Genomic DNA, 14004 nt, shown 5'->3' on the forward strand with positions numbered 1-14004 from the left:
TGCGAGCCCACCTCATTAGTTCACAGTTCTGGGCTTTCATAGTCTTTGGCCATATAAAAGGTGAATAGTCCACGGACCACATGAAGTGTCTTTTCCAGATGTAGGCCCTCACTCTCTGGATCACCTAAACGATGGCCCAACACTCTTTTCCGATAGTTGACACGTGCTTTTCTCCCTTTAGAAGTTTCTGGATCAGGTAGGACACAGGATGCTGGTCTCCGTAGTCATCACATTGGTACAGCACGGCTCCTACCCCAGCCTTTGAAGTATCGATGTGGATGATGAATTCTTTATTTAAGTTTGGAGCATGCAACACAGGGTGGTTGGTAAATGCTTCTTTTAGCTTTCCAAAAGCCACCTTGCAGTCATTGGACCATGGAACGAGGTCCTTGCTCCTTTTCTTCATCAGCTCTGCATCAATCTGATGTAACATTCCTCTGGCTACATTAGGTTTGGTGTAGAAAACCTGCTGATACTTATTAACTAATGTTAAATCACTCTGCTGTTCTATGAATAGAGCAGGGCTGATCTGCACCTCCTCTGAGATGAACTTTTGCTGACCCCTGCCTTTCCAGAAAGGTAACTCATGTTCTCTTTTATCACCTGCTTTCATTTCAAACAGCACAATTTTTTCTTCACTATAAGGAGGCTTAAGGGCATTCACATGAACAACCCTTTTGTCTAGTTGTTCAGCTCCCTCAAGAATGTCATCGAGGTTACTCATTTCATGAACAACTCCATATGGACTGTTCCAGATCAGTTGTAACTTGTTCCCCTTGATGGGCCTCACCAGAAAGACCTCATCTCTAGGAATAAACTGAAGTTCCCTAGCCCTTTTGTCATACCACAGTTTCGGTTTGACTTTTTGTGGTTTTAGATTCTCATCAGCCAAATCTAGATTTCTTTCGAGGTTGATTACCACAGAGTCTGCACATGTGATCACATTTTGGGGGTCTTCTTTAACAATCTGATCCCAATTTTGCTTAATTAGATCAAGTGGACCCCTCACATGTCTCCCAAATAATAGCTCAAAAGGGCTGAAACCAGTACTCTCTTGTGGGACTGATCTGTAGGCATATAAAAGTAACTGAGGGTTTTGGTCCCAGTTCTTATGGTTCTCAGCTAAATAGGCTTTGATCATCCTCATGAGGGTCACATTGAATCTCTCTGCCAACCCATCACTTTCCGGATGATAGGGAGAATTCTCTAATTGTTTTACTCCACAAATCTGCCACAATCTCTTCATAAGTTTGGAAGTAACTGATGTTTTTATAAGGTCTGCTTCAATACTTTTAACAGGTGTAGAGATTTCTGGTAAAGGGCACATCTTAACCTCAGTCTGGTCACTGTTATAACTCTGTTTCTGGCACATATCAACTTTCTGACAGAAATTTCTAACCTGTTTTTCTATTTCAGGCCAATGAAACTTCTGGGTTATTCTCTGGTTGGTTTCAATTATACCCAAATGTGCATTAACTAAGACTGAATTTCCCTTTTCCAAAATTATTGAATCATATTTATCTGGTACCATTAACTGGCTTCTAATCTCAAGTTCCCCTTTTGAAATATTTATCTGTTTTTCTCTGTATAGCAACCCTTGTTTAGGGGATAATCCTTTGCCAGCCACTTTTCCAAAACAGCCTTTTAAAATAGGATCTGTTAGCTGCTCTTGGATAAAAATATTTTCCTGAGATATTTCCAGAGAAATTGCCTCAGCTTGGGGTAGATTTCTAACTTCCTCTTGAGAATCAGTAATCTTTCCTGCTGCCTCATTTTGTTCTGGTAGTGATTGTGTAATCACAAAGGCACTCTTGACATGTTTTGAGAGATCAGTGCCTATAAGAACTGATGCAGCAGCAATGGGAATATTTTCATCATAACTTGAGATCTTCCCTCTAAATGTATCAATTTTAGAGAGCTTAGCTGCCTCTGCTTTCGTTTCTATGGCTACAGAGCTACCTCTAGAGGGAGTCATCTGACTGTTCTGTATGCAATATACAGACTTGGCATCTTTTAAATTCACTTTCTGGGGAGAAATTTCTTTGTTTTGTATTAAAACACTGGGAAGCAATGTGTCCCCTCCCCTGACAAGCGAGGCAAATTTTCTCTCCCCATGAGCTTTTGCCAGCAAATCTTTCTGATTTTTCTTTTCCCTCCAAAACCTGGCTCTTGGCCTGGCTCTGTCCTGAAGGCTTTTCAACAAAATGGCCGCCCACTTTCTGCTGGCTCTGAACTAGCCCTTTGGAATACTTAGGGTAGTCTTCCCATGTTTCCCTCATGTTTTCTTCAGAATAATTCAGGTTTTGAAGTTGTGCCTTAACCTGTGTGCCTTCTTTTGGTTTCGGAATAGTTTGTGGCTTTATCTTTCTTTCACACTCATAAACCTCATCCACTTCCACTTTGGATTGTAAATCTTTTCCCTCAGAATAACTTGAGTTTTGTTCTACTTTTATACATTCAGCGGATTTAGATATGTTTCTCTCAGGATTTGAATCATTATTAGCACTTTTATTTTGGGCTGATAATTTCATTTATTTCTTTTTTAGCTGCAATTTTTCCGCTTTTATTTTCAAATCTAGTTCCTTTTGCTTAGCCTCAAACTCAGCCGTGATCTGTAAAATTTCTTCCTCAGCCCTAGCTTTTATCTCTTTTAATTTTGCTTCAGTCTTAGCTCTGATTTCTTCTAATGTCTTTTTGCTGATTATATTTTTCAAGATCTAGCTCACTTTGTCTGGCCTGAGCCTCATACTTTTCTCTTTTTGAAATTTCTTCAACTGATAAATAGTTATTATTCTGATTTAAGAATTTTAATTCTAAATGTGCCATTTGAGTTTGGTGTTTCAGTTTCATCTCTTTTAACCTCATGGCCATTTCCCTATTTCTGGCATCTGCCTCTGCCTGACTGATTTCAAGTCTTTCTTTTCTTCTTATTTTAAGCTGTTCAATTTGTTCCTCCTGTTCTAATTGTCTCATCCTATATTCATGTTCCTGAGCTAAGTGAATTTTCCTCAGTTCTGATAACTGTTCCCCATTAATTCCTTCCTCCTGCTCTGAGGTAAACCTGTCCCCTTCTTCATAAAACACCTCTCCAGCTCCTTCAGACATCTCTGGGGATTTTGGCTCACTTTCAGCCATTTTACTGTGTGTTAAAGGCATGTTTCCTGCACAGAAGGCTCCTCACTATTTCCAAGCCTCTGTTTAAAATACTTTTTTCCCCTTTCCTGTGTTAAGGTCTGATATATATATTAGCAGTGTGCTCCAACTGATCTAACACTAGAAACTGTAACCAAGCTTTTCTAGCGTCTTCTTATCCCCTTTCACTAGCCTCTTGCCAAATTCAGGATACTTTATTTTATATTACTGCCTTTGGCTGCTTTTATATTCACCACAGCTCTGCCCTCTCACAAGAGCTGTTCAAAATGGAGATCCCTCAGCTTTGCTGCGCTTGGTCTGTCCTCTCAGAGTTCACCTAACTCAGGACCCTCTGACCAATTTGCCACAGCCTCTGCTTTTGGGCTAATCTCCCTCACAAAATTGACCTTACAGAGCTCATAAATCAGTTTTCCACTCTGAAGCTTAAGTGCCTCTCCACTAGATTTGCTCCCTGTGAGTCAAATCCTAAAGAGTTACCCACACTTTCCACTCCAGGTGACACTAACTGAAGTCCTTTTGCTCTGGTCACTCTAGCCAAGGCTTTACTGGACAACTGGACAACTCGTATCCCACACGCTGGCACCAATTTATATTGTGGCCGCCTCCTCCTACGTCACAGAGGGGATGCCACTTCACACTTTCTTTCTCTTCACACGCTGCCACCAACCACACACATATATCTGACTCCTCAGACAAAGGTATGGATTTTAAAATTAAAGGGATTGTTTATTGGTACAACTTAACATAAGGTAAATCACTACAGAAACTGAATAAGGCAATCAATAAAATAAAGGATCCCTTCAATCACACTATCACTCAGACCTTAACTAACACAGTACTTCATGCCCTAACACAACTCTCACTCTAACTCTAACTCTCCAAAAACTGTCTCACATCATTCACTCCCCCCCTTATATACACAGCTCCACCTCCTGGAGTCCCACCTCCTGCCCTGTTATAGGCAGATGAGCTCCAGCATAACATTGATAGGCAGGTGACGTCATCGCAGCCGTCACAATGGCCACCAGTCCCATCACCTCCTGGCAAATAGAAGGGGAAGATATGGAGGCAGTGACAGATTTTACTTTCTTGGGCTCCATGATCACTGCAGATGGTGACAGCACCCACGGAATAAAAGGTGACTGTTTCTTGGGAAGAAAGTGATAAAAAACCTAGACAGCCTCTTAAAAAGCAGAGACATCACCTTGCCAACAAAGGTCCATAAAGAAGGCTGACTGCCGAAGAATTGATGCTTTTGAATTGTGGTGCTGGAGGAGACTCTTGAGAGTCCCCTGGACTACAAGGAGAACAAACCTATCCGTTCTGAAGGAAATCAACCCTGAGTGATCACTGGAAGGACAGATCCTGAAGCTGAGGCTCCAATACTTTGGCCATCTCATGAGAAGACTCTCTGGAAAAGACCCTAATGTTGGGAAAGTGTGAAGGCAAGAGGAGAAGGGGACAACAGAGGATGAGATGGTTGGAAAGTGTCATCAAAGCTACCAACATGAATTTGACCCAACTCTGGCAGGCAGTGGAAGACAGGAGGGCCTGGCGTGCTATGGTCCATGGGGTCACGAAGAGTCAGACACAACTAAACAACAATAAAATTTTCGTGTCTACGTGCTCAATCATCTATTCCATACCACAAAATCATTTTGTTTAGTCGTTTAGTCATGTCTGACTCTTCGTGACCCCATGGACCAGAGCACGCCAGACCTTCCTATCTTCCACTGCCTCCTGTAGTTGTGTCAAATTCATGTTGGTTGCTTCGCAGACACTGTCCAGCCATCTCATCCTCTGTCAGCAAAAACAAGACCTGGAGCTGACTGCGGCTCTGATCATCAGCTTCTCATAGCAAATTTCAAGCTTAAACTGAAGAGAGCAGGAAAAACCACTGGGCTACTCAGGTATAATCTAAACCAAATCCCTTATGAATACTCAGTGGAAGTAAAGAACAGGTTTAAGGAACTAGATTTGGTGGACAGAGTGCCTGAAGAACTATGGATAGAGGCTTGTAACATTGTACAGGAGGCAGCAACAAAAACCATCCCAAAGAAAAGGAAATGCAAGAAAGCAAAGTGGCTGTCCAACAAGGCCTTACAAACAGCACAGTAGAGAAAGGAAACAAAATGCAAGGGAGATAGGGAAAGTTCCAGAAAATTGAATGCAGACTTCCAAAGAATAGCAAGGAGAGACAAGAGGGCCTTCTTAAATGAACAGTGCAAAGAAATAGCAAGGTTATGCTCAAAATCCTACAAGGTAGGCAATAGTGCTTGTAATGTAGCATATTGGGCTGGACGTTAGGGACGGGATAAAAAGATATCTTTACATCTGTACATTTAGAATTTCACTAATACTACAATTTTAAAAATATTTTGCACTATTTTCTCAAAATGGAAAAGACCTCTTATTTTTATTTTAATTTTATTTTATTTATTTGATTTATATCCCGCCCATCTGGTCTGGTCAACCACTCTGGGCAGCTTCCAATAAGGTGTATACGATAAAACATAAGAATTTTACAAACAGTCCAGAACACATACAATAATAAAACAAATAATAAATGAAAGGAAAAAATAAAGAAAGAATTAAATATTGACAGGAGGGAAGGCCTGAACATACAACCATGTTTTTAGTTGACTCTTAAAAGTGCCCAGCGTAGGGGCCACACGAATAACTGGATGAAGGTTATTCCAGAGGCGAGGAGCCACCGCCGAGAAAGCCCGGTTTCGTGTCCTTTCCTTCCGGGCCTCCCTCGGCGTTAGGCTCCTCAGCCTCACCTCCTGGCTCATGCAGGTGATCAGAGTAGATTTAGGTGGAAGTAGGCGTTCCGCCAAGTATCGGGGTCCTAAACCAGTTAGGGCCTTATATGTAAGCATTATCACTTTGAAGTCAATGTGGAAACGGATGGGCAGCCAGTGCAGCATGGCCAGAGTACGAGAGAGATGTTGATATTTTCTCACTCCAGTAAGGAGTCTGGCTGCCGCATTCAGCACCACCTGAAGTTTCCGCATCAGCTTCAAAGGGAGCCCCACGTAGAGCGCATTACAGTAGTCTAATCTAGACATTACGAGCTTTAAAATGCTTATGATTGCATTGTAAAGACCTGTGAAGAGAAACAGTAAAATAATTAAATATCTAACAAATGCTACTCAAATAGTTTTTTTCTAAATAACATAACATTATAATGCTTACAAACCTCTCCATCACAAAGCATATTTCTTGTTTGCTTTGTGCCTTTGGCCAGCTGGGTAGTATAAACGAACAAACTAACATTCTTGAAATAGTATGCAAAGTGTAACAGTCTTTAAAGCTACTATACAACAGTCATGATGGCACTGTTTCTATATCTTCTTTAACAATAATATTTTTTCTATTAGAGTATTATTGAAATAAACCCAGCTGTTACACCAAGTAAGAATAGATCCACTTACTCTATGGGAACCTTTTAAGTAAACAATGTGATCCATCTGGTCTACTTTACTTGGAACTTACAACTGGATATTAGCTACTGGAATTGTGTTGATATTACAATCCTAGAGATATCTATACAAAGATTAATGCCTTTATACAAAGATTAATGCCTTTGGGGTTAACTACCATGTAAGTAGGTATAAAGCTGTGACTTTAGGTACAACAGCAGACAATCTAAAACTACAATATGTTATAAACTTATAAAAGACTATTTTCCTAGTTAGTATTTTCAGATCTTGTCAGAGACTTAGTGTTATAAAAGGCTGTTATGTTCTGAAAACTACTGTTAATTGAAAGAAATGTATTTTCAATTTTCCTCAGTCAAGAACATCCCAAACCACTACTCCTTGATTGCAATATGCTGAAGTTTGATGAATAATGGATGTAAAATAAAATATTACAAAGAAGAAAAACAGCAACAAAAGGTTCATAAGATAATTCATATCTATTCAGAAGTGCTAACCTATTAGCTTAGACAACAAATCCAAAATTAAGGAGACAAACCAAGACTGAAGACCTATTTTGGAATTTACTAGATAACTATACCCACACTCAGAAATCTAATGTTTACATGCAGCCACAGGCAATATTTGAGTGATACTTCCTTAAATAGGGACCTTCTACTAGTTTATGCATAGACACACAAGTAAGACTGTACAATTACAAAAACTAAAGTTATCCTGACCCTGAAGAAGTTTGTATGTATCTTAATTATAAAATATCCTAAACTTTTGTTTTATATTAGAAAGATATACCAATGACTGCAAATCTAAGCATATTTACTGGGAAAACACACTGAAATTAATACAATTAAAGATTGTTCAGAGTGTATTATGTTACATATAAAACATAAAGAGGGATACATTATTACAAAATTTTATACCCACATTTCTCAACACATCCCTATATTCTTCCATTGGTATTCATTCAGACACACACAGACCCACAGACACTTTTTAAAATTACACAATACCTCCAAAATGAACTTTCTTCTTGAATCTTGCGTTTTCAGCCATGATTTCTAACCTGGATGTAACCATCTCAGTTGCATTTGTTGTATTTTTCTATCACCATCCAAATACAAAACATAGTTCCTGGTTTTCAAGTTACTTCTACTCAGTTTCTCAGTCCTATTGTAAAAGCTCTTTAAAAAAAGAAGGGGAAACTGCTTCAGAGGTCTAAATCCATTAAGATGTTGAATGTGGAAGGAACTTTCAGAGACCAACATATAAGTGTAAATCAAGAACTCCGCTATTGTATACAACTTATAGGCTCAGCAATATACTCCACATCTTTCCACGTTCACATTGTACCATCAGATTTTCCCCCCTTCACTGAAGGTTTCCATGGAAATGCATCAGTCACTAATCTAAGTACGGGTGAAGGACGCCTGAAAACCTAGAGCAATTACGCATGCCATTAGAGAGGAAAAAAGAATGATTCAGCCCAGCTGCACCGCCTTACTAATAGCTATCGTTTCTACATGTTGGTTGTTCGACTCCAAACAAAATCTGCTCTCGCAGCTTTGAAAACCCACTCTGCTTGCCCTGTCTCTAACACGCCCATAATAAAAATAACCTTGTTGAGCGCATGCTAGGAGTTAAAGCACTTCAGATGCAAATCTTCTCGCCTCCTACAAACACCAAAGATGCTTGTTTTGCCATGGTTTTTAAATACTACATTGTTAATTTCCTCCTGTGAAACATGAGCCTGTTTTTAATCTACTATTACAAACAGAAAGGAGTTGTTTGCTTTTTTGTTCCACATTAACTACATTTATACTTAACATATCTGAAGCACAAGCAGAACAGGATAAAGATTACTTGGTTTTGTGGCCATCTAACAGCAGAATGGAATGAGAGCCATAGATTGTGATATTGTGCAAATACTGTATATTATTATGCATGTCAAACACAGAAAATCTGTATAAGATTATGATAAAATACTGAATAATAATAATAATAATAATAATAATAATAATAATAATAATAATAATAATAATAATAATAATAATAATAATAATAATAATAATAATAATAATAATAATAATAATAATAATAATAATAATAATAATAATAATAATAGTGTGCCATCAACTCAATTCTGACATGGTGATCCATTTTAAACTTTTCTAGATAGAGGACATTCAGAAGTGGCTCCCTTCTTCTGGGGGCATACTGAGTTTGCAAGGCTTCTTCCAATGAGGCCCAGTGAGAAGTTCAAGTCCCAATATTAATTAAATCAGAATTACCCAATCAATTGTTGGATACATTAGAAAGAAATAAGGGATTTGTAATTACTGTACCTTAACAAAAAAAATTGGAAAAGAGTGATTAATGATTAAACTATTGAGGAAGCACTCAGTTAGGACGTCACATTACACATCTTCTTTCATTTTCATAATTTTATGCATGAAATTGTTAGTCACAACATAAAGAATATTGTGTGCAACAGAGCAAACTTTGGGGGAAAATTACTTTTTTTGGACTACAGTTTCCAGAATTTTCCAGACAGGATGGCTGCTGGAAATTATACTCCAATAACAAGAACATTTCCAAGCTCCGCCAAGAAAAATGGTGAAGACTGCAAATAATATCTTCTAGACACATTTACTGCAAACTGGATATTCTTTATTAATGTTTGTAGAAGAAACACAATTATAACTACATATGCAAAAATGTTTATCCATAACTCTGTTCTTGTAGAATTTTAGTGTATCTGAGCGTCAAAATGTGCATTCTATTCTAGCACCTAATGACTATACTATATCATTTTACTGTATGCACAATTTACATAAATGGAAAAAAGGAAAGTCATTCTCTTTGTTCCACCTCTAATATACCCGTAATAAAAACAGAGGTTTAGAGTGCAAATCATCTTTCCATTCACAAATGCCAAGTATGTCTGTCTTCCTGTAACACTGTACGTTAATATCCAATCCCTGAGATTCATGGATGTAAATCAGGTTTTGTCTACTACATTATTCCCTGATGACTCCCATCAAGACAGTCTATGTCAGCCTCAGGTGGCTTATCCTCATCCTCCAGGAGAAGTGACCCATAAAATACCAATTTTGTTATATTGTGATACAGGTGAAGTGTAAATTGAAAGTGAAACTGTGTCCAATGCGTATTCTGAATAGTTTCATAAATACCTCTCCCAAATATTCTTCTGAGAAGGTGGTCCAAGAACCAGAACTCCTACGGTTAAAAGTACGTAGTGTAGCAGATTGTGAAAGCAAGCAGTCTGCTGGGGAAATGAGAGAGAAAGATTCTTGTGCCTAATCCCAAACATTTCCAGTGAATTAAAGGAAGAGGATTTCTTCAAACAGGATTTTGAAAAATATCAAGTACATCGCCAGTTGCCCAATCTAGACTGCACATATTAGACAAAGTTCCACATTTTCTCTCTCCATTTTACAGTTAACAGAAGCCACTAATGTTTTCTGGAGTTAGATCTTGCTTATATTTGGAAAAAAAATATCAGTACATCGCCAGTTGCCCAATCTAGACTGCACATATTAGACAAAGTTGCACATTTTCTCTCTCCATTTTACAGTTAATGTAATGTAAAACACTAATGTTTTCTGGAGTTAGATCTTGCTTATATTTGGAAAACAATATATTTGGAAAACAATATTTGGTGTGTGCTGTAAAAATATTTCTTTTATACTACTGGCAATATCCTTTCCAGTGTGATCTGGATAACATATCTGTGGACATCTCCTAATTTTAGAGTTGTAAATGTCAAGGCTTTAATAGCAGTTGTATATGAGGTCATCATTATTGCTTGGAGCAAGAGAAGCAACTCATGCTAAACGGCCTCAGAGATGCCAGTACAGTCTGCATGTTCTCTGCCTGCTACACACAAAACGCTCATCAAAATGTTTTGCTATGTTCCATTATGTAAGCATTTGACCCCCCCCCCCTTTTTTTTTTCAATGGATGGGGGTACAAATTAATATTGTGAACAATGAAATGGGTGGAAATAGATTCACAGTGGAACTAATCACAAGTTCAACTTGAGTAGGAATAGATATATTGCTCAGGTAAGAAAATATTTACCACTTCAGAAAAGGAGTTCAACAAGACCTGTGAGAATACACCCACTAGTTTAAATCACAACAGATTATGAGCATTCACAGCAAATTTGGTGCTTCTCCAGGCCTTCATATTCTGTCTATTTCAAGGGATGGGAAGTAGGAGTCAGGGTAGAAACCAGATGCTTTGAGGCCACCACCTTTTATAGTAGAGTTGCCCGGTCAGGAGCATCCCACTCTCTGAGATTTCAGGACTCAAACCTGAGACTAGAGATTAGGTCTTTGTGGTGTCACAGAAGTGGGCCACTGTAATATCATAGAAATAGGGAAAGCAAGGATAGGTTGGGGCCCAGCTGATTATGGAAATAGAAATGAAGAGAATTTGGGAAAAGCCCAGCTAACCAGATGACATGGCAACCCAGAAGTGGGAGAAGGGGCATTTTTGGCATCCAGGAAACTGGGGGAAAAGCACCAATTAATTGCACCAGTTGCTGCTATCCCTGTTAGATTTCATATCCCATGCTGCTTTACCTACAACATATATGATACATACAGAATTTTTACAGGCTGCTTGTTTGTAGAAATCTCTGCCATTGTGTCAGAAACTCAGGACATAATCTGTGTAGGTGCGGAGTTCTGTGCCGTAAAGTTGAAAACAACTTATAGCAATGCTAATAGGACTTCCAAGGTAAGTGAGATATTTAAGGAGTGTTTTTACCAGTTCTACTCTCCCTGTGAGTTTCCATGGACAAGTGGGGATTCGAACCCTGTCCTAGTCCATCACTATATCCAGTACACCACACTGGGAATCAAAACATAATACAGACCCCTTTACACTGAGCTAGCTGGCTGCATAGCTCAATGGTTTAGGTATTGGGCTGTGGAGCCAAAGGTTGTGAATTTGATTCTCCACTGTGTCTCCTGAGAGTACAGCCAGCTTATGTGGCCTTGGGCAAGCTGCACAGTCCTAGGGTGTCCCCAAAAGAAGGGAGTGAGAAACCACTTCTGAGTACTCTCCATCCAGAAAACCCTGAGAAGGTTGGTATAAGTCAGAATTGACTTCACTGTACATGGTGATGATGGTTTTGCTGAGCTAGCAAGCCCTAGTATCTGCTAGGAATGGGTGGAGATAGGTGCCCTGGGCATAAAAGCAATTTGACCTGCAAAGTCCCCCATATTTTCTCCTCCAATGCTGCTAGCAGTGGGATTTGTCTCCCTACCTGGAGATCTGTAGCAATTCTCTGAAACTTAAGCTAGTAAACCTACTCTGTCAGGAGAAACTTCTGGTGGGAAGAAGAGACTATGCTGTCTCCTATAGGATGTAGTTCTATCTTTTCTATGGAACATTGCCCAGAATGACTTAAAGACTTCAGACAGACAGACAGACAGACAAAGAGAGGTAAAGGTAAAGGTTCCCCTTGATTTTTTTAGTCCAGTCGTGTCCAACTCTAGGGGGCAGTGCTCATCCCATTTTCAAGCCGTAGAGCCAGCGCTTGTCCGAAGACAGTTTCCGTTGTCATGTGGCCAGCGTGACTAGGTAACGCCATTTTACCTTCCCACCAATGTGGTACCTATTTATTTACTTGCATTTGTATGCTTTTGAACTGCTAGGTTGGCGAGGAGCTGGGACAAAGCGACGGGAGCTCACTCCGTCATGTGGATTTGATCTTACGACTGCTGGTCTTTTGACCCTGCAGCACAGGCTTCTGCGGTTTAGCCCGCAGCGCCACCACGTCACTATGATAGATAGATAGACAGATAGATAGATAGATAGACAGACAGACAGACAGAGGGGGGGGTCTTTCCCAAGAAACACACTGTTTTTAAGTGATTAAGTCTACTGCCTTCCAGAGACCAACCACATGTTATGTTCATATAAATATATGTGCCCGTAAACCAGGGATCAACAATCTCAGCGTGGCCCCAAAACCTATTTTCCAGATTTACTAACACCTGATGGATGCAGTTCCAGGCTGGCAGACCTAACAGGGATGTATGGTCAGAAAGACTAATTTTCATATTACTATATATTTTTTAAAGTAATGCAATGGTTATGAACCAGAGATGCCAAGGTCACATAAGTGGCCTTAGGAGTCACATACAGTCCATAGACTACACTGGGCCTACCACGGATGTAAACTGATGCCAGATACCATTTCTTTATTAATTTTTATTTTTAAAAGATGCTTTAGCAAAAGAGAATTTGGAATGGAACAAACAAACAAATAAATTTGCTAACTGAGGCAGAAAAAAACTGGTGTCACGCTCTAACCAAGTTTCAAAACCAGGTAAGCTATTGGCGCAGTGGTTAAACTGCTGTACTGCAGCCAAAACTGTACTCATGACCTGGGGTTCAATCCCAGGTAACGGCTCAAGGCTGACTCAGCCTTCTATCCTTCCGAGGTCGGTAAAATGAGGATCCAGCTCGCGGGGGGGGGCAATGTGTAGCCTGCATAATTTACTTGTAAACCGCCCAGAGAGTGCTTGAAGCACTATGGGGTGGTATATAAGCAGCACGCTTTGCTTTGCTTTTGCTTTGCTTTTCTCTGCCCATACTTGGCAGTACAAAACAGAACAAAAATTAAACAATAATGTATTGCTGTTATTTTATAACATTGTAACTCTGCCAAATGGCAGGACTAGCCTTGCTTAGCTTCTTCCTTATTTATTATTATCCATTTAAATTACCAAGTAATCTAAACTCCCTGAGCACTTTATAATACTTTGAAATCTAAAATGCAGCACAACAATAACTAGAAACATCAGAATATCAAACTAAGGTGATACTGGTATCCAAAAATAAAAACACTACACTATATACAATCAGATTAAAAACAATCAATATAACAGCACTAAGTTTTAAAAAACCAAAAACAATTCTTTTACCTGAAACTAAAAATAACATCATGTATCTGTGAGCCTTTCCCATACACAGTGCCACAACCAAAACACACCTCACTGGTCAACCACCAGCCTTGCTTTAATTGGCAGGGGCACATGGAAGCAGGCGTTGCATGATGAACCTAGGCTCTTGATAGAGAGACACTTTTTCAAATGACATAATCACAAGACATTTCCAGCTTTAAAGAAGAAAAAGAAAAAATAAAATAAGCTAGAAACAGGTAACAGACGCAGACTGACAACACCAGCTTAATAGAACCGTATTAGACCATCTTGTTGCCCTGTTTGTACCAAATGAAATTTCCTGGCCATTGTCAAAAACTGTTCCATGTATAAAGCACTGAAAAACACAAATGGGAAGTTATTACAGCATGTGTAATAGCTGCAAGGTCTTCTCTGAATTAAGGAAATGAAAAGTACTCAAAGCCACAAAG

The 14004-nt window shown here is 39.2% G+C and overlaps 1 protein-coding gene across 12 annotated transcripts in view; it reads right to left on the reverse strand.

Annotated features, from left to right (window-relative positions):
- Positions 1-14004, reverse strand: part of SHANK2 (SH3 and multiple ankyrin repeat domains 2) — a 498212-nt gene that overhangs the window by 220090 nt on the left and 264118 nt on the right. Inside the window, exon 1 of one of the 12 annotated variants that reach the window (XM_078383308.1) lies at positions 7604-8166. The exons of the other annotated variants lie outside the window; for them this stretch is intronic. Coding sequence (XP_078239434.1) covers positions 7604-7670 — 67 coding nt within the window. The 5' untranslated portion in view covers positions 7671-8166. Of the gene's footprint in view, positions 1-7603; positions 8167-14004 lie in introns of those variants that run through there. 12 annotated transcript variants of the gene reach the window in all.

Source organism: Pogona vitticeps, chromosome 1 (assembly GCF_051106095.1).
Source record: "Pogona vitticeps strain Pit_001003342236 chromosome 1, PviZW2.1, whole genome shotgun sequence".
Taxonomy (NCBI): Eukaryota; Metazoa; Chordata; class Lepidosauria; order Squamata; family Agamidae; genus Pogona; species Pogona vitticeps.